Source organism: Hoplias malabaricus, chromosome 4 (assembly GCF_029633855.1).
Source record: "Hoplias malabaricus isolate fHopMal1 chromosome 4, fHopMal1.hap1, whole genome shotgun sequence".
NCBI classification, from domain to species: Eukaryota; Metazoa; Chordata; class Actinopteri; order Characiformes; family Erythrinidae; genus Hoplias; species Hoplias malabaricus.
The window spans coordinates 61,359,462-61,385,592 of NC_089803.1; the positions used below are offsets into that span (position 1 = coordinate 61,359,462).

At 38.0% G+C, this 26,131-nt stretch overlaps 1 protein-coding gene across 3 annotated transcripts in view; it reads left to right on the plus strand.

Moving 5' to 3' along the window:
* taf3 (TAF3 RNA polymerase II, TATA box binding protein (TBP)-associated facto) overlaps positions 1-26,131 on the plus strand; it is a 65,198-nt gene that overhangs the window by 3,090 nt on the left and 35,977 nt on the right. Inside the window, exon 2 of one of the 3 annotated variants that reach the window (XM_066669993.1) lies at positions 395-655. In XM_066669993.1, coding sequence (XP_066526090.1) covers positions 395-655 — 261 coding nt within the window. Of the gene's footprint in view, positions 1-394; positions 656-4,295; positions 4,397-4,947; positions 4,990-26,131 lie in introns of those variants that run through there. The other 2 variants (XM_066669995.1, XM_066669994.1) reach the window with 2 other exon arrangements.

Here is a 26,131-nt window from a genome sequence, read left to right on the forward strand (position 1 = left end):
CGGGCGCAAGGCGGGAATACACCCTGGAGGGGACGCCAGTCCTTCACAGGGCTATCACAATATTGATATTTTAAATTGTTTTAAAAATGATGAATATACAATATGGCACAGCCCTACTGTTCATATTGATATCGGATGTATATTGTATCAACCAATATTAAAAAACGTATTGTGATATAAATTTTTGGTCATATTGTCCACCTCTAGTTTCTAGTAAGGTGGTTTCAAACTGCACTAGGCCACTGTTTGACTAAACAAAAAACATTTATAATTTGTAGTACAAATAACAAGAACTTAATAACATAAACTTTTTCTTTCATGCGCATTCACATTCCCATCTCTTTAATTTTTGTTAAATTCTTATTTGCCAATTTGTTCTCCTTTTTGTCCTAAGATGGGCGAGCGGATCCTATGCTAAGTGATGTTGACCAGGCTTTTCGGCTTATGGGCGTTAGCATAGCGGAGCTGGAAGACTATATCAACAACTTGGAGCCAGTGGCCTTCTCTCAGTCTGTCCCTCAGTTCCCCATCAACAAGAGCAGCGTTCTGCAGTTCCCTGCTGCTGGTTTTGAAACAGACGCCCGGAATGCCTTACGTGGAGAGAGGAGAGACTATATCCCAGAATACTTCCCTCCACTCGTCTCATTGCAAGAAGGTAGGTACTGTCTCCTTGGAGGCTACTTCAAATTGGACATTAATGTTCATGGGAAAATCATTTTTTAAGAACCTCCTCCCATGCTATTTCACCTTCTCAATGTACAGTTAGAGAACTTAGCTAATAAGTAGATTGTTTGTTTCAGTTCTTGAATAACATATTTTTATAGTAAGGACATTTAGTAGATGTAGTTATCCTTACAAAAACTGCAGAGATGTAGCTTGGCTCATATAAATAGGATAAAGGCCAAAACACAAAAAAAAAAAACTTAATCTAAAATTATGCCAGATACAAAGGACATATCTGATATCTAATATAAAAACCAAAAAATACAACAGTTTCAAATGCCCTCACCCGTCTGCTCTTATTGTATTCCTCCAGAAATATTATCTTTTCCTTCTCTGACCAAGTTCGTTTTCTTGTTTTCTTTCCTTCCATTATATATATATATATATATTTTTAAAGTTTGTGATCTGGCACGAGAGGCGATAACGGGTATCACAGCAAGTGCATGTAAACAACGGTTTCCATGGAAACAATAGAATGTTACTCCTGTAATAAATCTGTTAGTGCAGTAAATCCCTTAACACGTTTCCTTACGTAAGGACATTTTTAAGGGACACTGTGCAACACCCTTAAGTAAATCCCTCAGCTAAGGAGAAATTAAGCCTTAAGTGTCATACTTAAGGAAAAACCTAAGGTGTTTTGTGCAACCGGCCCCTGCACTCAGTACTCTACAATGCTCTATATTTCATTTAATTTTAACCAGAATAAAAAATTATATTAAATTATTTGCTTATAATGTATTTCACTCCAACTCTCAAATCAACTCTCAAACTCTCCAGATTTTTACAGAATTGAGTTAAGTATGGAATATGGAAATTAAATTAATTGAAAAGCCTAATTTATGTTTTTATTTTGTAAAGAATATAGGCACTAAAGTACTTTTGTCTTTGACTGTCAGCTGTCAGCTTTGCTGTTCTTGTATTGGATTTAATTTTGTCAGAATATAGAAAAAACTTTATTTATTTATTTATTTATTTATTTATTTAACTAACATTTTCCCCAAGTTGATGTGGCACATGACTAATCTGTTGACAAGGGTCATTTACTTTTACCATTTTACCATTACTTTTCCTTTTTATTTTTAAATTTAAGACAGCTTTACTATTCTTCCAAAATAATTCCAAATAAATCCAGTAGTCACAATTCAGTCTCTGATGTCTCAATCGGTGTTTTCCTCCTCAAATGTTTTAGATGAAATGACACAGTCCTTGTCAAAGTGTTTCTGGTCTTCACACCTGAAAAACTGCCCCGCTGTGACAACCACCTCAGTATGGTTACAGAGTATTCTACAGAGTTATTTTTTGAGTGGTATTAAAGACTGAGCATTTCGGCATTTAAACTACAGTGTCCTATAGACAGTCTCACACCACAGATTCAGATGGTAAAGGTTTCATATGTCACCAACTTAATCAGGGTGGGCCTTTCATGGTAGGCCCAATCTGCAGGCAAGTGGTAGAGGGGTAAGTGGAGATGGAGGTGGAGATTAATTACACATTCGTAGATCTGCATATACTGAATGAGGGCAAAAGTTTAGAGTTACACCACTTTAAAAAATGACCAGACACTGGGTGATTTCTTAGGAAAAAAAAACAAAAGTCTATATGTGTAACTTTGTTTAGGGGTTTTTGGGGGTTTAATTGTTTGGTTGTGGGGACTTTAATGTTTCAGTTTATCTGTGTATCTTTGCATCAGCATGTTCAGCAGTAATTTGATTTTGTTGAGCTCTTTGTATACTTTTTGTATCCTCTTTGCATTTTGTATAACTGTGTTTTTCAATCCATCTATGATCACGGCACTCTTTAAAATTATGCAAAACATTTGAAATGTCCCCAGTCAAAACAAAACAAGAAACAAACAAGCTGTCTGCATCTGTCTGACAGCCAAAATGAATCTCAAATGGAAAATATTGACTAAATCTCAGATAATGTTTAGATGAATATTCTCAAAATTATTATTATTTTATTCTTGGTTCTGATTTCCAAGGGCATGAGGCGTAGCAACAAGTCCATCATGCCCATACAGGACCAAAGCCACTGGTTGTGAATGCTGTGGAGCTGAAATTATTCAGGCCCATATGCTGTTTTATTTCTGGCCACACTGTTCTGACACCATCGCAACATTTTTGTGATAAATTTTTATATCAGTAATGACAAAATATTTTTGACGGCACCCCTGACAAAGACAGTCGGTGAATCAGCGATCCACAGCACCCCAGTTGAGAAAGGCTGTTATATACTTCCAGCTTTAGTATGTAGTATGAGAGAGATGGGTCTACAATGATGGATGGATGGATGGATGGATTTAACGTTTATGTGTAAATGTTTGTGAGAGAAGAAAAGATGAGGTGTTTCTTTGGGAGGGAAAAGGAAACTTTCAGGCTCACTATCAGCACGCAAAGGAAGGCACACTGCTTCTTTTTAAGAAAAAACATAACCTCATTCCTTCTTCTGTTTCCCTCCCTCTATCACCTGCTGCCTCCTCTTGGACTCCCTGACTGGATCCTGTCCCGCCGTCTGGCACCACACAGACACACACACACACACACACACACACACACACACACACACACACAAAACCCACATATGTTCACTCCTTTTCATCACACACTCGGAACACTGCCGGTGGGTGGTGGAGAGGCGGACATGATCAGGGTTGTTTCAGGTTAGACAGGAAACTGACCAAACGTGTGTGTGTGTGTGTGCGTGTGTGTGTAGGGGGTCTAGCTGGGCTTGGAGCCAACACTCAGCTGGGTGCCAGTTTGCCAGAAGAGTTTTTCTTTTGCGTTCTCTCTCTCTCTCTCTCTCTCTCTCTCTCTCTCTCTCTCTCTCTCTCTCTCTCTCTCTCTCCCCCTCTACCTTTATCTTTCTCAAACCTTTTTTTTCCATCTCTCCCCATTATTTTCCTTTAACATTTCATTCCTCTTTTTTCCTTCTTCCTCTTGCACCCCCCCCCCTTTTCAAATTTAAGATTGTCGTGTGCCTTGTCACTTAATCTCACACACACTTAGAGGTCCAGCTCCACAATATTATTATTATTTTTATTACACAAACGTTATTTTTCCTCTCTAATAACGGTGTTATATAAGCTCACTGTGCCAATGAAATCTAGCTGCATTTTGTGGCCTGAACATCAGATGAAAATTGCTGCATTTCTATATGTAGCCACAAGTGGGCGCTATTTACCTAGTAATGAGTAGAAACATGTCCAGCTGCAGGGGCTGTGCTTTCAAGTGTTTGCGAGCTCTATTCCATGACTACAGCGGAATCAGTTTTCTTAGGCATTTTTGATATATGCTTTAATAAATAAAACTCATCATTATTATACAAGGCAATTATGTATGTCTCAACATGATGATGTATTTTAATCATTCTTGAATATAATATAAGTGATATAAAATATATAATTTAAGCAATTAAAACATTTTTATTTAACATAGGGCAGCATGGTTGCGCAACAGGTAGTGATGATGTCACACAACTCCAGGGTCCTAGGGTTGTGTGTTTGAGCCCCACTCCGGGTAACTCTCTGTGAGCAGTTTGGTGTGTTCTCCCCAGGTGGTAGGTGGATTGGCCATAGGTGTGAGTGTGTGAATGAATGTGTGAGTGTGTGTGTCACCCTGTGATGGACTGGTGACATCTCCAGGGCGGGTTCCCACCTAGCATCCAGTGATTCCGGGTAGGCAAAAAAAGAAATTAAGACTTTTTCAAAGGAATATTAAGTGTGAACCTTTTTGCCATGTCTTTGTCGTATGGACTGAATGCTTGGAAATGTATTGTGAGCAAATAAGCTGCCATCACTGGTGGCTGAGCATTTTGGCTTTGAAACTGCAGTGAACTACTGACAAAAAAAACCAGAAGGCCAGGTTTTCTAATGATTCAAACCTAAGAAACCTATGCTACAAAACAGAATCTCTCACTCAGTAGACTGTAATTCTGGTATAACCAGGTGTAATAAATGAAAACAACCATTTTGTAATGTTGCTAAGTCAAATTAATCCTTAACCATCAGGGAGGTTTCTAAAGTTTTTTCCTCTATAACTGTTGTAATTCATTGTCATTCAATGTAATTCTGTAGCAGTATGTGGTTATGAATCATGTTTATGCTGCAGAAACATGTTGAGGGGCAGTGATCTAGATGCAATATGTCACCCTGATCCTCCACATCAGAGGCATGTGTGTGGAATTGCTTGTGTTATTTTTGGTTGTATTGGCAGAAACCATAAACCCACTCTGTTGCTGACATTACAGAAGGATCTGTTTCAGACATGGGTAAGTGTTTTAGCTCTCCTCTTCAGCAGACACCTGAGAATATTGTTGGAGGAATGAGCTTGTAGTAAATAATGCCGTTTTGTTATTGTCAAATCAAAGCTTTTTAAGTTTGTTAAGTGAAACTGCAATAAAATTAAGCTGCAGGAGAAAATTGTTGTGAAAGTATTAATGGATCAGCAAATTGATTCCTCTAAACTAACCTCAGATCTAATTGGCTGTGGCAAGGCTCTTTGTTTTAATAAAAGAGTTTGAATTATGAAGAATAAAGCTGTACCATTTTGAGTCCTGTATTGTTTTCAGTACAATGAACATGCATACCAGTACTTTTTGCTTTAACACTGCACCGGTTATTGTTAAGATTGAGTCTTTCTAATGTAGTTGTAAATATGCCTGATGTTTACATATATTCATATGTCGTGTGAAATTGCATTTCTATTCTCTTCTAGAGTACAACATATTCTATGCATAATTATTGTTCATTCTCCATATTTTTGCGCATCAATGATACAGATTGCCACAGTGTCATGTTCAGTAGTTACCCTTTATATTCTATTCTGCTCGACTGTATTCTGTTTTACCTGCTGCAGTATTGAGCAATATGATACTTCTCTTTCATGATTTCTGTATTTGTATTGGTATCGAAGGCAGATCTGTTGTATTGTTTCGTCCGTATCCATGACTGTTTGTGGCTCTGAGAGCGTGGAGCCATGTCTGGGTTCAGTCTGTAGGCGCTTGTTTGTCTATTGTGTGGGAGCTTATTGTTGTTTTGGTCCTAAGGGAAGGAGGGATGGCAGGGAGAGAGAGGAGCGATTGCATCTGTACACTGAAATTACCAGCGATCACGCTGCCTGATAAAGACCCGCTCTATGCAGAGGAACGGGCAGAGAGACATGGGGATGAATGAAAGCAGTCTCAGAATTCGCCGGAATGTTTTTTCCCAGGCATATCCAAACTAAGCCAGAGTGTGGCTGTGTCTCGGCTCGTTGGGCCTGTGGATTTGGATTCAAATCAAAATGGAGACGAAGCGACTGGAGGCTTCAGTTCCATAACATATCGGCGCTTACAGGTGAAGAACATATTGTCATAGCAGTAGAAAAAGTGTGTTTGTTTTCATTCATTTTCAATACTTAAGTGTCTTGATTTTAAATAAAGCCACAGAAAACCAGGACTAACAGAATACTTCCCTGACTAAAAATACTTTGCACAAAAGCTCAGTGTTTTCAGATTTATCTGAAATAAACATTTCTTTTTCTTCCTGAGCACAGGATTGGGATTGGTGTTATGATTAAAATCCTTATGAAGTACATATTTATGATGTGTTTATTTACATATTGTCACTGTCCAATTAAAACATATCTCTCAAAATAGTAACTTTACGGGAGAAGGAATGTTAAGAAAAAATGTCTTAACTTTTGAAGTCTATGCTTCATTTTGAAGCATTTCTGTTCATTGATCATGAAAAATTCACAGGATATGAAGGACAGCTGCTGTGTTCAATGAACGCTATAAATGAGTGTGTCACAATACACATAATAATATTTCGTATTTTTGATATGGCTGTTTCGATACAATCTGAACCGTTTGTCAATCCTCATTAATGAGTTGCAGCCCTCTGCAGAGCAGGACATCGTTCTGAGGCGTGCTGTAGTTTCATGCGACATCTAGTGGCAAGGTGTGTATTAGGAATGCTTTGTTACTATGACAATGTCGTTGAAGTGTTTTGAGCTAATGGGGAATTAACGCCATGCTATTGTTTTGGTTAGTCTGTTGGATGATTAGCTAGATGTGAAATGGCCAGCAGAGAGAGCAAGATTGGGCTGGAACTAGTGTTGCCAACAGTCCTGCAAATATGGAACCATCCCATATAATACGGAATCGTCCCGTATTTGGACATTAAAAGATGTGTTCCGTTATTTAACCGATCGGCCGCCAATGGAGTCACGGTCCCTCCTACTGGGGGTTGTTTTGCTGCGACGCTGAGAGCAGCAGGTCAGTGCCGAAAAACTGGGAACTTAAAACTCTGCTTTTAGATCTCCATGTTGTATTGAAAATTTATTTTATCGTGGAGCAAAATCAGCAATATGTATTGTATTGTGAAATTTGTGTATCGTTGCGCCCCTACTAAAAATGGAGATACATATTTGTAATTGGACAGCAACGATATACACAGATGGACTATATTATTATTGCATACAGCTAAGGCTGTATGGATTATGTTACAGAAATGTCTTCTGTGTACATTAATTCATAATCCCAGTATTATGTTAAATAATTAATCACCCCACAATAATGCAGGCCTAGCGAGGTTTAACTGCAACGTGGTAGCTTGTGGAGCAGACAAAGTGAGTGCTGTAGCTTGCTGAGCATGACAACATCTGTTTGAATCTGGGTAGCTGGTGAAGCAGGCATAGCAAAGTTTATTGGACATGGTCTAACTTACAGAGTTTCTTATGGCCAAGCGAGGTTTAATCACTCTATGGTAGATTGAGGAGCTGATAGCAAAGTGTAATCTCACCAGAGAAGGCTGTGGAGTAGGGACTGCAATGTTTAATTGCAGGCAAAGCAGGGTTTAATCATTTTATCAAGAATTTCTAGCAAATGTTTGCTAGCCATTTTGTTTTGGCTCTCTTCCCATCAGTGTTTGACATCACCAGACAATGAAACTAGAACGTTGGTGCTGTGGTTATTCTTGTCTTTCTGTGAGCCAGTAAAAAGCTGGGGAAGTTTCTGTTAGGGTCTTCTTGTTTTAGGGCAATGTTCGTCACTGCAGTTTACTACATAGATGTGGAACAGATCAATTTTCATGTACCTTCACTGTTTTCAAATGCTGGCAAATGTTTTGCATTAATGCAGTGTGCCTTATGACTCTCATACTGCCCAAAAGTGCATAAGGGTAATTATAATATATATTATTATTATTATTATTATTATTTGAATTTGTGTAGAAACAATCTTGTGAAATCAAAAAACATTGCTGTTCAGTGCATCAGCACAGTGCATATCTTTTTTTAACGGTGTGTATATATATATATATATATATATGTGTGTGTGTGTGTTCTGGGTATGTAACTAAGTACCTAGCCTGTGTTAAGTTATGAATTGAGCCGGGTCTCTGTATTTGAGCTGTTTCGTTATCAGGTCCTTTCAATGCCTCACAAGAGCGTAAAATGATTAGAGGAACAGCTGACAATGCGTGAAGAGATTTGCACAGTTTCCCCAGGTTCCGCCACGATGTCAGGTGCAGACGTTACACTCTGAAAAGAGAAAAGGATGAATATTAAGAGAGCCCCTTCTGTTCTCCTTTTCTTCCAAACGACACGTTCACATCTTCTTCAGATGGAGAATAGGCCCAGGGCCCGTTCCGATTGGCTGGGGCACGCTCCCTTAGCCAGGAGAATCTAGCCCCATGAAAAGAATTTCATCTTTAAAGTATAATACTCATTATTCTCTCTCTCTCATATTTTTTCTCTTATTCTTTTGTTTCTCTGTGTGTTTGTTTTTTAGGCATTCTTTCTATCCTGTAATCTATCATCCTTTTCTTTATTCTATTCATTTTTATAAGTCTTCCTTTCTTTCTTTCTGGTTTTTTTGACCCCCCCCCAACCACCACACTCTGTTTTTCCCAGGCTAGTCACTGTGCAGTGACACTGTAGCTGATGTAGTAGTAACTCCAGTATTATCTCACTACCCCTTATCTCAATGTATTTCCCTTCCTCTTCTCTCAGCCAGAGAGAGAGAGAGAGAAAGAGAAAGAGAGAGAGAGAAAGAAGGCTATCTACGGTTTGTACTTTTCTGACTATTTATGTCGGACAAGGTCAGAATCGTTTAAACTTGCCTGGCTCCCTCGGACCTGCAGATAAGATGAGAGGAGAAAGGATAAGGGATCGATGGAAGAGTGTGGATCTCTCTCTCTCTCTCTCTCTCTCTCTCTCTCTCTCTCTCTCTCCCCCTCCCTTGTCTCTCTTACACACAGTGAGGTTTGTCACTTGCATCCATTTGTCTTTTTAACTGTTCGCTAAGCTCTGTAAAATACAGTACTTTCTCCTAAATGCACCACTTTGCTCATCCAGATCAAATCAAAGGGCAAATTAAAACACCATGCAATAAATCTGAACGGATCCTTCTTTAAAGGAGCTACTATGAACAGAGAAGAAGAGAGAGTGAGATTGAAAGAGGAAGAAAGATGTTAAAATAAATTAAGTTGCATTTTAATTTATTGTGATCATTTTGTGGCTAAAAACAACAATTTAATCTTCTAATCTGAAGAGCTAACATCTTTCTTTCTTTCCTAATTCAATTTTGCTTTCAATTTTTTGCACTTTTGATTATTTTTCTTTCTCTTAATCATAGTCTTAATTTTATTTATTTATTTGTATGAGTACTGTCTGATACCAGTTGATGTTGTCGCTTTTGGTGATACAGGTCGGTTTATAAAGTCCTAGCTGATATTTGTATTGCTGCCAATTGTTCTTCTTCAAGAGAAAAACATTTTATAGCGCCATTGCTCTATTTATGAGGCTTTATTGCAGCGGTTGCTCAACAGTGGCCCGCTTAACTGACACAAATTGAGTCAAATAAAGTATGATTAGTCAAGGTGTTTGTTACTCCATGTCCACGCTGAGGCTGTGGTAAATTCTTTTTGGACCTTGGCACAAAATGTGCTAAATGTGTGTTAGATGTTATTCAAAGTTTATTTTTCTACTCTTTTTGATTATATTGCACACTTCTGAGTTCACAGCAACTGGACAAATGTGATCAACGTGTCACACTTGTGTGTTTGTGTTTGAGGAGGACTGTTTTTAATGTACATTGTCAGTGAATTCTGCATATTCTGAAAATGTGTGTTAAATAATTTTTTTAACTGTCTACTTAAGTATCTATCAATGGACATCACTTGCTGCAGTAACAGTTTCTACACTTCTGAGAAGGTTTTACACTAGATGTTGGAACTTTTCTTTGAGAATATGATGTTGGATGATTAGATTTGAATCACAAACACCATTCCAACTTATCCCAATCCCATATCCTGAATGTATCTCTCAGTAATTTAGAGGAACACAGTCCTCCCCATGTTGTGAACCAGTTGATTCAGGGACTGCAATGTAATTGTTCATCTCATATGTGCACTTTATAGAAAAATCTGCATATATAAATGAAATAAATATTTGCTGATTACTAGTCTTAGAATTTTTGGCCTAATTTGTGACTTTTGTTTATGCTGCATAGTGTTAGTTCTGAAAAAGAGGAGGCCAAGATAAGTGTAAGTGAGATGACAGACAGAAGGTAGTGCAGAAGAAGTCAACCCTGCTACACGCCCACACACAGGCGTTTTGAGTTAGTGTGGCTGGTCAAAACAGGGCAGCGTTCTCTACAGGATTGATCCTGGGGCAGCTGACCTCTCCACTGAGCCGCACAGCAGGACACTTTCTGTCTCTTTAGTACACTCATACACACACATTCAACATACACGCACACATCCCCCTGCCACACACACTCTTACGCTACCTGGCCCAGTGCAGCAGGGAGCCATCCCGAACCTGTCAATCATCAGGTGCCAAAGAGCCAACATCACTCTCATACACACATATATGTATATACACACACAAAGAGGAAGGGAAGGTAAATGGTTGTGACAGGGGGGCATTAGGGTTGGACCGAACCATCTATCATACGGCCAGGACAGAGTAACACTAGACCTGAGTCTTTCTCTGTCTCTCTCTCTGTGTCTCTCTCTCTCTCTCAATCCACACACACTTCCACAAAACAGGAAACACATACAGAGCCTGAGAACTCGGATGTCTACAACCTAAACTCAATCAAAATCCAGCTCACAAACGATAAAGCTCAGGTTGGACCCATATAGAAATACATTAATTGGACATTGCTCATGTGTGTTCAGTATTGTGGTCTGTTTAAAGTCATTTTTAGGAGCAGTGTATTATTAAGAGCTGTATGTACAACAGAGGTTTGGCTTTTGTTAAAAAAAAAATCCTTAAATTTAATTTTCTGCCAATCCACAATACAATACATTTCTCACTCTTTTTGTACCAAGTCTCTGCAGAGTGGAGAAAGTATAAGGGATCTTTGGAGGAGTGTAGATCTCTCTCTCTCTCTCTCTCTCTCTCTCTCTCTCTCTCTCTCTCTCTCTCTCTCTCTCTCTCTGTTTTTAGTCAAATTCCCTTGACCTTCTCTAAACACCTGATGGAGATTCAGAAAAGCAATAGAATAATATCAAGACTTTAGGGCTGTTGTCCACCCCTGTATGTGTGTAGTTTATTAATGCTGTTGTATAGAGGTGTACAGTGAACTGGTACACCCTGCTGTCATTTCAGACACAACCTTGTGTTTTTTTCCTTTCCTTAATGTGCACAGCTATTTTTGATTTAAAACAGTGTATCCCCCGCCCCCAGCCCCCTTTAAAATGTATTTATTATATTGTTACTTTTAAAAGTGTCTTCTCTGCTTGCCCTGATGCTGGACTTTTTGCCCCTCCTAGTTAAACACTTCTTCTCAGCAGCGTACTGTCTCTGATGTGTGTTTGAACCCTCGGAAAAAGACGGAAAGAAAAACAAAAGTGTCAGAAAAAAGAAAGTGGAGAGGAAGACAAAGGGAAGGAGGAGGGGAATGTAATTATAAAACTTGAATATTATTTCTTTTATGAACATATCAAAGTGTCCCTCATTGCCATCTTCAGGCTGGGGGGCTTTGATTCAGCCCTGTGATGTGGGATTTGCCTCACTGGGGCTTTAAAGACGTTAATGCACATCCTGCTGTTTTGTTTTTCCCACCGTCAGACACTAAGAAATATTATTGATTTTTTTTTTCTTAGTAACATTCTTTTCTCTGTTTTTCCTTCTCTGTACTTAATTATTAGAATTACTTTGAAATATTTTTCATTGCTTAAAAAAATCTGACAAACCAAAAAGTATCACCATACAGTTAATGGACACCCATATATAGGATTTCTTTAGTATATGAGTTTTATTGAGAAGCCGAATGCACAAGGAAATGTATAATTTATTATTCTGGGGCAAATATCTTGTGACTTTTGAGCTCAGGCTGATTGCAGTACGTCTGCTATCTTTAGATGGCACTGTTGCACTAGGTAACCTGGATCTCCCTCTCTTTTACTGTCTTTCCCCCTTCATCATGCCGGGTTTCATTCTGTTCAGTGTCTTTCTCTCCGTGCTTGTGGTGATATGGAGAAAGATATTGTTTGTGGTCGTGCGTGTATGATAGTGTAATTATTGTCGTAGGGCTGAAAATGTTTATAGTGGTCTGTTCACTAGCCTGCTACATCATTTACACCTCAGTATCTCTTTTTTATCTAAAACATACATGCTTTATTATATAAGATTTTTATATCATTACAGTGAACCCCTCATAGCTTTGAAATAGTAACTTAATAAAAGAATGAATAAAAGAAAGAAACATTTTTAAATTTGTATAAAATGTATATCTTTGTACAAACTGTGTACCAATAGATGTAAACCATGTTTATGTTTTATACAAAAGTGCGAGTAGATGCTTTAATGATGATTTAACTTTATATGAGAAGGAAAAATATCATTAGTTATTGTAGCTTCTAATGTAATATAATGTTTAAAATATGAAAATATTATATAGTACATTATTTCCACTCTGAATGTTGTATATCTGGGACTAGGACTAATCACCACATAGTGCTGTTATATTTTTATAGAAAACTGTAAATGTGTTCTGAAATATAATGTACATTTATATAATATACTTTTGGAATATTCACACATTCTAAAGGACAGCTGTGCTTTTGGATGGTTTTAAAAAGAAATAGAATACGATATTTTCAAATTAAATCAGTGATCATAAGTCTTGTCTTGAGAGAATGTGTGTCCAATTCTTACAATAAGTGTGTCACTTTTCATAGTGTTTGTAAAGGAGGCAGTGCCTATTAGGGGTGGCATATTGATTTCAGTTGGGCATCATATCAGACCCATATCAGCTGAAGATTCTACTTTAGATAATGGAAGGGGGGGAGAGAATGTGATATATATATATATATATATCTCATGAAATAGCACCCACACTACTCTCAGAAAAAGGAATATGTTTTTAGTGTTTGAATATGCAAATATAAATACAGTGGTATGTTTTATAAAGATTAATTTAAGGTGAGTATAAAAAGTAACTATTTGATGCTCAAATGTAATATATATGTTAATGTAGCAAGTTCTTTGTAAAGTAATGTTGGGCCATTTCTTAGTGTACACACAAGTTGGTGTTTCTAAGTGGTGTAAAGTAATATAAATAAAAAGGAAGTTATTAACAGGCAGCTAGTGTCTTCAAGACTGTGACACTTTACACACTTTTTTCTCTGTCAAGAACACAGACATACACATTGTCAAATATATGTCTAGTATGCGGATGTAACGGCATAAATGATTGTTTAGATATGCTTTAGGGGCACATACACACACAAACACACCCATACATGTAGAAAACACACATATAACAGCCATGTGAGTGTGTGTGTATGTGTGGGTAAGGCTGCTGTCATGTGTAATTGACTCAATTTGGACGAGTATTTTGACAGGGCATGTGGGCAGCTGCTCATATAACCTGTGCAGTCTCTCTCTCACACACACATACACACTGTGGCACCCACACATTTAATACTGAGTGTGTGTGTGAGGTGAATGGTAGATATGTGTTTTTCAGTTAGTCTTTTGAGTGGCAGGTTTGTATTTATAAAGGATATGCATTCTGATTAATTTTTGTACAATACACAGTTATTGCTTAGTCAACTGATCTTAATTATCTGAGCCGCCTGAAATTATTTTCGGTTAGCGTTCACAATTCTGTGGTTATATCAGTGCAGATATAATTGTGAACTGCTTGTTTCTTTTGGTATTTGTTCATTGAGGATACATGTTTAAAAAAACTGTAAACAAAAGAAAGCTGAAAGCACGTTTATTTAGAACTGTTATAGGTCTTATCAAACACCAAAAACTTTTATTTTACACTGGTTTCATATGTTACGTTGGTGATGGCGAGTTACATTTGTTTAATGTTGAGTAATAGCCACTTTTACAGGGCAGTTATGAGTAATGGTTGTTCATTTGATTTTTGGAAGATGTAGATGGACATGATATGGTTTATGGATAATTATAAAAGACTGATCAATAGTACAATTCAGTAGGAAATAAAATCAGTCTATTTGGGTGTTTGATGGCAGTTTTTAATTGTAGCACCACCAGTGTGTTGTCTCTGTGTCAAATTATTGAGAAACATATTTAAAAATGTTATTCATTAAGCTGAATAAGATTTTTTTTTTAATAATGTTCTGTTAAGCTTGTCTAACTTAGCAACAGTTGCTACAGAAGGATGTAATTATGGGTGGAGCATGAATATCTGGATTTAAATGTTTGACTCCATCAGTGTGCAGTGGGAGCAGTAGGAATGTTGATTGATCCCATTAGAGGTTAAACAGCCCTCTCTCTCCCTGTCTCCTGGGCCCAGGGTGGGTCTGGTCAACGGGGATCAAAACAGCGTACTGTAGAACAAACTGTGTGTGTTTGTGTTTGCTTGTGCCAGTTTTTGTATGTTTTATTGTGGGAAAGTGTGTGTAAGCCCATACTGTCCAGTTTTTGCGTGACTCGTAAACGCCTGAACATGACACAGTTAGTTTGTTTATTTTTTCTCTATTGCCTATTGCCTGTTTAGAAGATAATTACTTTAAAGTTATGACATAGGAATGTACCATGAACTTTCAAAGGAATTACTCACTCAAGAATCTCATTTACAAAGGTTATTACGAGGCTGGTGTTTATCAAAAATATTGAAAAAAATATATAATAAAAAAAAACTAAATAGATTTTTTATTTTAAATAAATGTTTAATGTACTGTGTAAAAATAGTTGAACTCCATCTTGTTTAATTCATCTTGCTTTAAGGGAATGCATGTTTCTAGACCTCGGTTAAAGTTTCTAAATGACTTTTCAACTGCTTTATGCTTTATAGCACTTCATAAGAATTGTGGATGAATCAAATAGCAGCAAACAAATGAAAGCAAAAGCAAAGTGATTTGCTCCAGTTGACCTTGAGTGCCTCCAATGTAACCGGACCATCACACATGATAGAGAAATGAAGGGAGACAAAGTAAGAGAGAGTCTAAAATCATGGTTCAAGCACTTACTGTATATAATGAGTCATATTCACACATTGTTTAGAGCATGTGGGTGTAGCTCTGACTTTCAACCTGTGATCGGATTGAATCGTTAAAAATCAATGTATTATTGTGTAATATGTGAAGATTATATTGTCTAAACATGGAGCTATAACCAAATTCATTAATTCATGCATTTTAAGTTAAAAAATCTTTTTAATAGTGTTATATCTGGACAAGTAAGATTGTGAATTTTATATCACTTGAATCTAAAAGAATCACTGCCTGCGTGATTGTGTTTTTGTGTGTACTAATGACATAGTTGTGTAATCGAGCACACTTCCTCTGGTGCTGAGTTCATTTTCATACTCACTACCACACAGATACACACACACACAAACCCAGCAAACACACATTTAACCACTTAAGATAAAACAGTGCAGTGTGTGAACAAGTGCCTCTAAAAACCATCAGGACAGCTCATAGTGTTAAGAGACACATTGAACAAAATACATGTGAAAAGAACAGGCTGTCGTAATTGGGCCCCCACACAACTCTCACTCACTCACACACACACACACACACACACACACACACACACACACTGTCTCTGTGAAGCATTTAGCGCTGCCAAGGAATTAGTGTGTGTTTATTGTGCTAGCAGAGAGGGAGACTGGGTAAGCACTTAATGCTACCATAGGAAACAAGAGGTGGGTGAAAACACCACTCTGAGGAGAAGAGCTGGGGATAGAGAGGGAGACAGTGAGACCAAAACGAAGAGATGAGAGATGTTAGGTAAAATAGAGACCTCTAGATTCACCATAGTGTTTTTTGATTTACATATAATACTTAAGTGTTATTATTTAAATTTTGCTCTACCTTTTATTTATGTGCATTATGTATTACAATTTCAAAAAATAACTTTCAGCTTTCCCCAGTGTGCATGGTCACAGTCAGGTTCAGCATCACAAAATGTATCCACTTGTTTCAGTATTCACTTGTATCCGCTATGCACCAATCATATTATGATCACCTTGTTTCTCTACTCGCTGTTCATTCTCTCAGCTCCACTGACAACACAGGTGCACTTTGTGGTTCTCCAATTACATAATGTGGTCAATCTGTTGCTCTGCATACTTTGCTTGCCTCATTTCACCATTTTCAGAAATAACTTAAAGGACCACCACAAAGCAGGTGTGATTTGACTGATGAATCATTCTTGTCCGTGCAGTGACACTTAAGTGGTGGTGTTTTAATGTGTGTTGTGCGTGTTAGTTTTGCACGGTATACCGAAACTAGAATGTATCTCAGTACTTTGACATTAAAAACGGTACAGTACCCCATATAATTAGTACTGGGGTACTTTAAGAAGGAGAGTTAAAATAAAAGTGTTATTTCCAACGAGTGCCACGGGGGGACAGAGTGTGCCTACAGCAGTTTGCCTCCTCTCCTTCCCTCAATTATTTTTTCGCTAGTTTTAGTGACTTATCAACCCTTCTAGCAAGGAAAAAAAAACAATTTGCACCAGTGACATTCTGTTCAAACCTTAGCTACTTTTTATAGAAGAGAATCGCCGGTAGCACGACTCGTTAGAACACCGGGACTCGCCATGAGAAGGAAACGGCTCTCTCTCCGTGGCTTCTCTGCTCACACGTATCAGAATGAGCTGCGAGTGTGCAAAAAGTGCTGGCAAAGACACAATTCCTTTTATGTTGAGTTTTCTGAACTCCTGAATTTAGATCGCATAATTAATTGAGGCATTCATTCATTCATTCGTTATCTGTAAGCACTTATCCAGTTCAGGGTCGCTGAACACACCCCGGAGGGGGCGCCAGTCCTTCACAGGGCAACACACGCACCCACACATTCCCTCACACCCACACCTACGTACACTTTTGATTCGCCAATCCACCTACCAACTTGTGTCTTTGGACTGTGGGAGGAAACCGGAGCACCCGGAGGAAACCTATGCGGACACAGGGAGAACACACCAAACTCCTTACAGACAGTCACCCGGAGCGGGAATCGAACTGCGACACTACCTGCTGTGCTACCGTGCCGCCCTTGAGGCATTCAGCTTTATTCAAACAGTAAATACGTCTTATGAACGTGTGACACTGGGCCGTAGGTGCGATTGGATATTGCGAAAAAATCACGTGAAAAAACACTTAACAAGCAGATACCAGTGATTTTGCCAACCGCCCTCAGCTTGTAGAGAAATTATATTACGTTTCCTGAGGTTTTAGATTTTTGCCTTGGTATCGTTTCAGTATCAGTGTCTAGATATTTAGGCAGGTGTCATATCGAAAGTCAGAATTTTGATATTGTGACAACATCAGTGCGTGTATCAGTGGATCCGACGCAGCAGTGCTGCAGTGATTAGGATAAAATATAATTACACTATTGTAGCAATGTATGTTACTTCTAAGTGTTTTCTAAGGGTTCTCACAAAGTTTTTATTTATTTATTTATTTATTTGTATGTTTTATTTGGAGAATTACCATAATAATTATTCGGGAAATGAAAATGTTTTCAGATCACCGCATTTTCATTTAGTTTGCATTTTAAATGCCATCTCAGCTTGTGACATTTATGTAAGGACCTTGACGACATGATTTTCATATCAGTTTAACAGTGTTGTGCTGGTCTGTACTGTCCAACACTAGTCAGGGTGAATGAATAGATGCTGTGCTTTCAGAGCTATGTTTGTCAAAGGATTCTAATAGTTTAATTAATTATTTTGTATAATTGATTTTAATAAATCACATCTTAAAATTCTGAGTGGAAAAAATATGGTTACTTTATATTTATTTATATTCGGTAGCATAATTTTCATTGTGTGAATGAAAGATTCACTCAAGCACAACCTAAAAAAAGTACACACGGTGCTACTTTAAGACATTTTAAAGCTATACAAACTTTCTGTGAAACAGCTGCAGTCTTGGATTTCATAATAACAACTTACAGTTCACCATTACTTGGGCTACAGGGAGAAAGATTCTGAAATTCACACTAGAAATATTTGTTAGAGGCATTACTGACATTAATAATAAATGGCTTGTAACACCTCAGTGTAGGGATGGGTGCTATCCACATTTTTCATATTGTCATTCCGTCTCAAAATATTAACGGGGTACACGGTATCACTGTGGGGTCGGGGGTGCACTGTCGGGCTGTGTGAGCCTCATATCTGTGAGCACAAAGTAGAGTGAAGTGTTTCTGGAGTGTTTGCACTGTGCAGTTCAGCTCAGCACACCCTGAGAGTGCACATAGACACATTTATGATAAAAACTATTTTCTGAGAGGACAACAAAAGACTTAAAATAATAAAAAAAATAAGCGAAATAAGACAGGTTCTACACTGTTTAGAAGCATAGCTAGCCAGCTAACAGGCACCACAACAGATGGTTTTCCAGTGAACTGAGAATATTTAGAGGGTAACGCCTCATACCTTTGAGCACAAAGTCGAGTGAAGTGTCTTCTGTGTATTTTGTCTGCGTTCAGCTTCCTTGCTCTCTCTTTTAACCCAAACCCGGCGCTAAACTCACAACTGCAGTGGGCTATTGGGCAGGTGTTTTCAGATTGTGACATCATCAGTCAGTGAAATCCCACAGCACCCCCTCCCTGTGGCTCTCTTAAAAGTACATGAATGAACTATTAGGCCCTGTACTTAATTTATTCAGTCACAGAACAGAAAATTGACACACTACAAACATCATCATTTAGTAAAAAAGTCCTCATTTTGAGATAACATCCACATTTTTAAATACCAGGCTACACGGTATTATAGTCATAAGGCCCAACCTACTTCAGGCCCATCACAACTTCTAACAGATATGGATTATTTATGCGACTGTTCCACTTAAAAGGCTAGTAGTGAATTTTGTTATCACCTATGGCCTAAGGGACAAATAGAGTGACCTACACACTTGAAAATAAAGGTGCTACAAAAGGTTCTTTGAGCAATGCCATACAAGAACAAGGTTCCATAAAGAACCATTTTTACTGATAGGTTTAAATGGGTAAAGAACCTTAGGCTTGATTGATGGATTTTTAAACATTTTAATGGTTCTACACACTCTTACATCTCAAAACAAAACTAGTTCTTCATGGAACCAAAAGTTGTATGGCACTATGTCATCGCTCAAAAAAGCCATTGTAGCACCTTTATTTTTAAGTGAGGCTGGAGTTGGGAGTTTTTGTGGCCCAAACCATTGCATAGGAGGTCAAGCGAATAACTCCTGAACATCTAGAATCCACACTCAATGAAGTATTGACCCTTTTTTTTCCCTGAGTGGTCTGTTTTGGACTGTCATTCAGAATATTGGCAGACTGTAGCGAGTTGTAATTACTTTATAACGCGGGCGATATGAAGGAAGTGTGAGGACGTGTGATGCAGGGGGATGTAGGCAGGAGTGATTTGCGCAGTGCAGTGGAGTGGAGCGTCTACGTCCACCGGAGGAAAGAACGCCACTAGATAACACCTATCAGCTTTGTGCTGCCGTGGCGACGGCCGTTTGCCTGTCCCCCCACCCCCACCCCCAAAACCCCACATATATATTTCTCTCCTGCTGTTATCTGCATAAAGAATGAAACGTTTACAAAGTTTCCCACATCAGATACTAGAATGAAATATACCACTCTGTGTGTGGGGAACATAAAAGCTTTCTTTCAGTTTGGAAACCCCTGCAGCAAAGATTGCATGTCTTAGTTTTACTGCAGACAGGTAGAACCTGAAACACTGCGCAGATTACGGAGAAGCCATTATGTAAACACTCTTGGTATTATAATAATGGCCTTACATCATAATATAAACTTTTCTTTTTAGTGAGAGTTGCATTATAAATATCTGTATTGATAGTATTATTTATAGATCATGTTGGCAGATATTAAACATGCTGTACAAACTATGCTTGTCTGTGGTATAGCAGTGTACAAGGTAAAACAGCTCCCACTGATTTTAGCTTCAGCTGGAAACCCCATAAGATATGCCTTGATGTGATTTTGGGACAAATACACTGAACTGGCTTTGGCTCTTTTATTATGTTAGGTTTTAAAAGACTGTTGTATACCTCTATGGAAATCCATGTAAATGTCTCAGAGTCTGGACACGGGTATCATGCAGACATTCGCATAGGTCTCAGCTAGCACACTTTAATGTAACATGAACCTGTGCGCTAGGTGTAGCATCCAGAGCAACTGCTCAAGTCAAGTATTACTGGGGTCTCTTGACCAAGGCTACTGAATAGCCAATTGCCATTATAGGACACACAGCTCAGCAGAGCCAAATTGAGAATCTGTAGTTATGCATGTTAGTAAGTGTACAAGCCCCTCTATTCTACCTCTACACAGCATTCTGTTCTCTGGGTGCTGAATCAGATGTAATATGGATCTACACAGAAATATAAACCGAAATAGTGATAGAATGTCTTACATTGACATTCTTTTGGCTTGTCATTTTCAAGCATGGGATCATTAACTTTATAAATGCTATTATTAATATTTAAAAATATAGTAAAAATACCATGATACTTATTTTGAACATCTCCCAGCAGAATAATGATATTTGTAGAGATTAATCTGTTTGATTGTGCAGTGTGTATATCACATTGGAGCTTATGTACCTGGAGACTGTTTCCAAATGCATTTTTCCCCTATATCTGTCATTGCATTCAATGGATAAACGGAGTTATTTCTGAATGACAAATCTTGAGGAAAAGAGGCAGAATCAGAAAAGACGGAGAGAAGGAGCTTCGAGGGCAAATAGATGGTGGGGAAAAGAGAGCAATAAGAAATGAAGGGATGGAGCAGGAAGATGGAGAGAGCATCAGGGTGAATGTGGGAGTGAGAGATGGAGAGAGAGAGAGAGAGATTGAGGGGGTGATGGCTCGCCCACTGAATACAAACAGGGTTTTTCCATCCCGAGGTTTTGCCCTCATGGCACCAGGAGAGGCAAGGAAACACAGCTTAGATTAATGCACTGATAGAGCAGGAGAGAGGGCTATGTCAGGAGAGAGAGGGAGAGGGAGAGACGAATAGAGGATTAATTGAAAGGGTTTTGGACTTTGTGAGTGATGGACAATTTGTCTTTTATAATGAAAGAGTGTAACACGTCTGAACATTTGAAGTTTGATCTGCATAACTTGCGTTTTTGTTTCCCAGCAGTTAAATATTTGACCTTGTATTCTGTAGCAACTAGTACTTGATTTTGTATGATCTATAGTCAGAGAAAACTGGATGGTGTTCAGAATACCAGAAATACACTTATTCTTAGATACTTCATTATGCTGCCTACTGAGGTATCTTAATTTGGCCGAATTTTAAGGCAGCATCAAACTCTTCCTCAGCCATGAAGGCAATCCCATGATGCAACGCAAGAACAACTCCCATCTACTTAGCTCTTCTCCCAGAGCAAAAATAATTAAAATCGTGATAAAAACAAAAAGTAGAATCCACCGTGCTGAAACGCTGAGACGATGCTAATAAGTTAAAGATAAAACACTGGTTGCGTGTGGTGGGAAAGGAACAAGCCCTGACACAATTGCTCTCTAGCTATTAGTTATCAAACTACTTTTAGAATGGTGCTAAATTTGCTGTTCTTAACAGAAGGCTTGGTTTGCTATTATTACATGGCTCGGTTGCAGGTGTATATTATAAGAATAAGTGGATGTCTTGGTGAAGTGTGTAACAGGTCCTGGACATGTTGTTGAAGTGTGTGTAATACAGGAATATGCTGAGGTCTTATCTGCTTTCACGGGTTGTGAGCATTGTTCTGATATTCAATCGCAATCCACAGACACTGTGACAGGATCTGAAACATGAGCAAGAGCAAGAGAGCTATGTTTACAAGTACTGTCGGCTCATTTCTGTTGAATTGCTCTGTGTCTATGCAACTGATTGGGTGCAGCAGTTCTGAATTTGGCAGAATCTACTCCCATCAATAGTTAAAAAAAAAAAAAAGATTCCTGGAGATTGGCTTGAACATAATGTTTGAGGGAAAATTTTAAACCTCTAAAATGGCTAAAGGTACATTTGCTTCCATGTAATTTCATGCAGTTAATAACTTCTAAATAATTCTCATTTATGACATAAATCTATTGATATTTCCTCTGTCTCATTGTTCCCTAGAATCTTGTTTTTGACTCCTTTATTTTTTAGCAGTTTTGTGTTTACATTTATTTATTTTCTGCAACTCTCTCTCTCTCTCTCTCTCTCTCTTTCTTTCATATATATATATATATTCACACACACACATATCTTGAGTGTAGTATCAGGTATATCAGAGGTTATATCAGCCTGTAATTCTGCTGTTGATATAGTGTTCGTCCCTGCATGTGTGTTGGGCTACTGTTATCATGAATCATAGACTTGTGTGTGTGTGTGTGTGTGTGTATTAGTGCTGGTGTGTTTGTGCGTTTTATCAGTGATCAGAGTGAGGTTGTCCAGGTCATGTGTTGCTTTATATTTCATCATCTTAGGCCCCTTATCTGTTGCTGTTCTCCACATAACCAAGCTCCTAATTCTGTTTCACACCCAACTCCCCCCCAAACACCCAAACACACGCACATACACACACACCCACACACTCCATACTACTGGCACAACCTTAAGAACACACTTCCAAACATACTTCGTATACAAATATATATATACGTTTTACAGTTACAACCTTTTCCGAACTGTGTAACTTGTGGGGTTCTGAGGAGTCGGTGCCCTCTCTGGTGGAAATGTCTTAATTGGGGTTACATTCATTAATGTGAGTTTTTCTTCAGCCCCTGTGTTTGAGAAAATGAATCTGATAAATGCAAATGCACTTGATGATTGTGAATGTATCTGATGGTTGTGGATGAATTGGTAGTTGTGAGTGGATGTGATGATTGTGATTGAGTTCTGAGGAGAATGTTTGTGATTTGTTTTGCTGTACTATGCTTCCAAATATATATTAATATATATATACATAATACATAATAAATATTAATTCCACCACACACAAACACAAACCTTGGTCACGTGTTTATATTACTATATATTAATGAGTAATTTGTTGTGTGTACTTATATATTCTTATTTTTTTCATACATTCTTCCTTTCTATTTCCTCTCTTACTTTCTGTTTGCCTTTTTTCCCCTCTCTCTCTCTCTCTCTCTCTCTCTCTCTCTCTCTCATCAATATCCTGTCCTTTTGCTGTGTTCCCATCATTCTCCTTGGGAGTTTCCATCGTTGACTCAGTACTTAGCAGCTGATTGGCCAAGAGTGGTGCGGTGTAATTGTTGGGACGGGTATGTTAGGGGCACGTAATAGCTTCCTTTTTTTGTTGGGTGGGGGGAGAGGAAGCGAAATGTAAATTAAGCAATTATGTGTCTTAACGAGGGCAAACAACAGTGACATTATAGCCTGTAAGCCACGGTATTTATAGACCTTAATAACCTTAAGTGGGCTGGCTTGGAAGCTCGTCAAGGGAATTAATACAGTCTAAACAGCCCGCTTCTTCTGTTCACTTAGGAGTCACTGCCTTCAAAACGTCTGCCAGAAGCATCTGAGGCAGCCATGAGTCCACAACTCCCTGCACATCTGTGTGTGTGTGTGTGTGTGTTGGACTGGTCTCATTTAAAAAGTATCAACTGCTCAAACACTTTAGTAAACTGGAAATACAGATGAAACCACAGATAGCCACTGAGTGTGTGTGAGACACTTTTTATTTACTTTGAGACACATGGAACAATGCCCTTTTTATTTTCAAGAACAGCTACTGCCTTATTAGATGATGCAGAGAACAATCCAGAATCTTTTGTTGTTTAAAAAGCATCTTACATGTGACACATTTTAGCTCCTTCCCATAATTTACTTGCTTACGTACACAATTTAACACAGCTCCCTGGGGTCTAAATGAAATGTCTGTGACATGCGTTGGTCAAAAGAAGGATAAAAAAAACACAGCATGTTTCTTCAGTTTTCTAAACGTCTCTGTTCACAAGGACCGTTTTGAGAGACTGTTCCTTTAAATGAGAATCAGCCACAGCTCTTTTCACCTCAAGAGCCCAGGAGTGAGGAACGAGGAGCACAATATCTGTAATTTTAGTCATTTTTACTTGGTTCTATTTCCTTTCTTTTCTAGTTTCTCCATATTTAATGAGTTTGCTTATTTCTCCATGTTCATTGTGTTTGTTTTACTTGGATTTATCCTGTCTGTTATTGGGTTGAGCACTGTGATTGGTGAGATGAAGAGGTGGGACAATGTTAAGTGTATGCACTCTATATGAAGCCTTAGTTGTGTACTTTTTATTTTTATTTTTTTTTTTAGGCAGATCCTGAAAACTCCCAGTGTTGATTATTTCACAGTTTGTTCGTTGGTAGGTGCCCCTGGTTTTTAAAAATGTGAAATGTTCTGAAAAAGGTGCATAGCTGTCAGGGTGAGGAATTGAAATGTGGGACAGCATACAGGGTATGAATTTAAGGGATTAAATTAAGACTTAATTTACCTACAATCTTGTTCCTCAATTGGATAAGACTGGTTCTGTCTGTCCTTTGATATCAGAAATGGCATTTTCTGCTGATATTGTCCTAATCCTAGTGCAGAGTTTTGAATTGCAAGATAATATTGTATAACTGCTAAAACAAAGCACGTAAAGAGAAGGAGCCTTGAGTGGTCTGCATGATGAGTTTTATCATTCGTAGAGCAGCTCCAGTTGCAGTAGATTTTGGCCTGTTGCTTGAAGCCATCATGTCACCATCTCCATCAGAAAGAAAAAGAAAGAGAGGGAGAGTGAGAGAAGAAAAAAAAGCTGAGAAAGTTCAGAAAGGCTTGGAGCGAAATGGAACAGTGGAGGATAGAGGCGAGCGGATTCTGTGGTGAAATATTTTGGCTTCATGATTGTGCAGACGGCAGCACAAGTGTATTTTTGTAGGAGTAAGCATCCCGGTTTTTTAGCTCAACCCCTCATCTTAAATGCACTTTCAATATATTGGCGTGTGTTTTTTAGATTGAGTTGCGTATGTCTCGAGTGGGGAGAGGCAGTTTGGGATTATTTTTTTCTCTCATATTGAGATAGAGCGGCTTTATTTTCCCGCCTGGCTCAAGGCTCGGTCGTGTTGACCCAGCGGTTTCCACGATTTCAGAAAAATAAAAATAAATTGGGAGAATTAAAGTTATCTTAATACACTGAGATGAGAGCAGAACATTTGAATATGTAGGCTATTGAATTTGGGCCTATTAGAGCCTCTGTTTCTGTCCTGCTGCTTTTGTCAGGTGAAAGTTTTGAGTGAAGGATTCCATTTATTTCATTCATTTTATTATTTTTTTATAGTAGCTGTCACCTCCTTTAAGTGTTGTAAATGATCTTTCAAAATCATCATATAACTCAGTGTGTGTTCGTGTCTTTGATCCGAGCTTGAAATGATCACCCTTCTTTAACTATAAACTAATTGATCTTAATCATAATTAATCATCATTATTTTTATCCTGCTTTTTAAAATGTTCTAAAATGCAGTGGAGAGGTGTGTGTATATGTGTGAGTGCACCTCATCTGATTTCTGTATTCACATTTTTTTTCCTAAAAACTGATCCGAGGCACTAATATTTTATCATTAACTGGATTTTTTATTTACACGTGGTGCTACTGTTTCCAAAAAATGAAACCTCAGAAAAACCTCCATAATATTTTATAATAACCTCATAATGAATTTAACATTTATAATGAAGTGATTTTTTTTGTAATTCCTTCTGTAATTACCTTTTTTTTTTACAATGGATGCATGAACCTAAGTATTAGCTGTCAGCTAACAATAAAAAATAAATAATATATGGAATTTCAAACTAACATTTCTCATACCACTCTACATTTCTCTAAAATTTGTGGCGAGACAGTGTTTAAATTAATTTAATAAAATGTTCAGTACACAATGTTCAAAATTTATAAATTTCAGAATTATGTTTATTTGACATTTGATTTAAGTCTAGAGCATTTTAAATCATACTTCTGATGTTTTATCATTTTACAG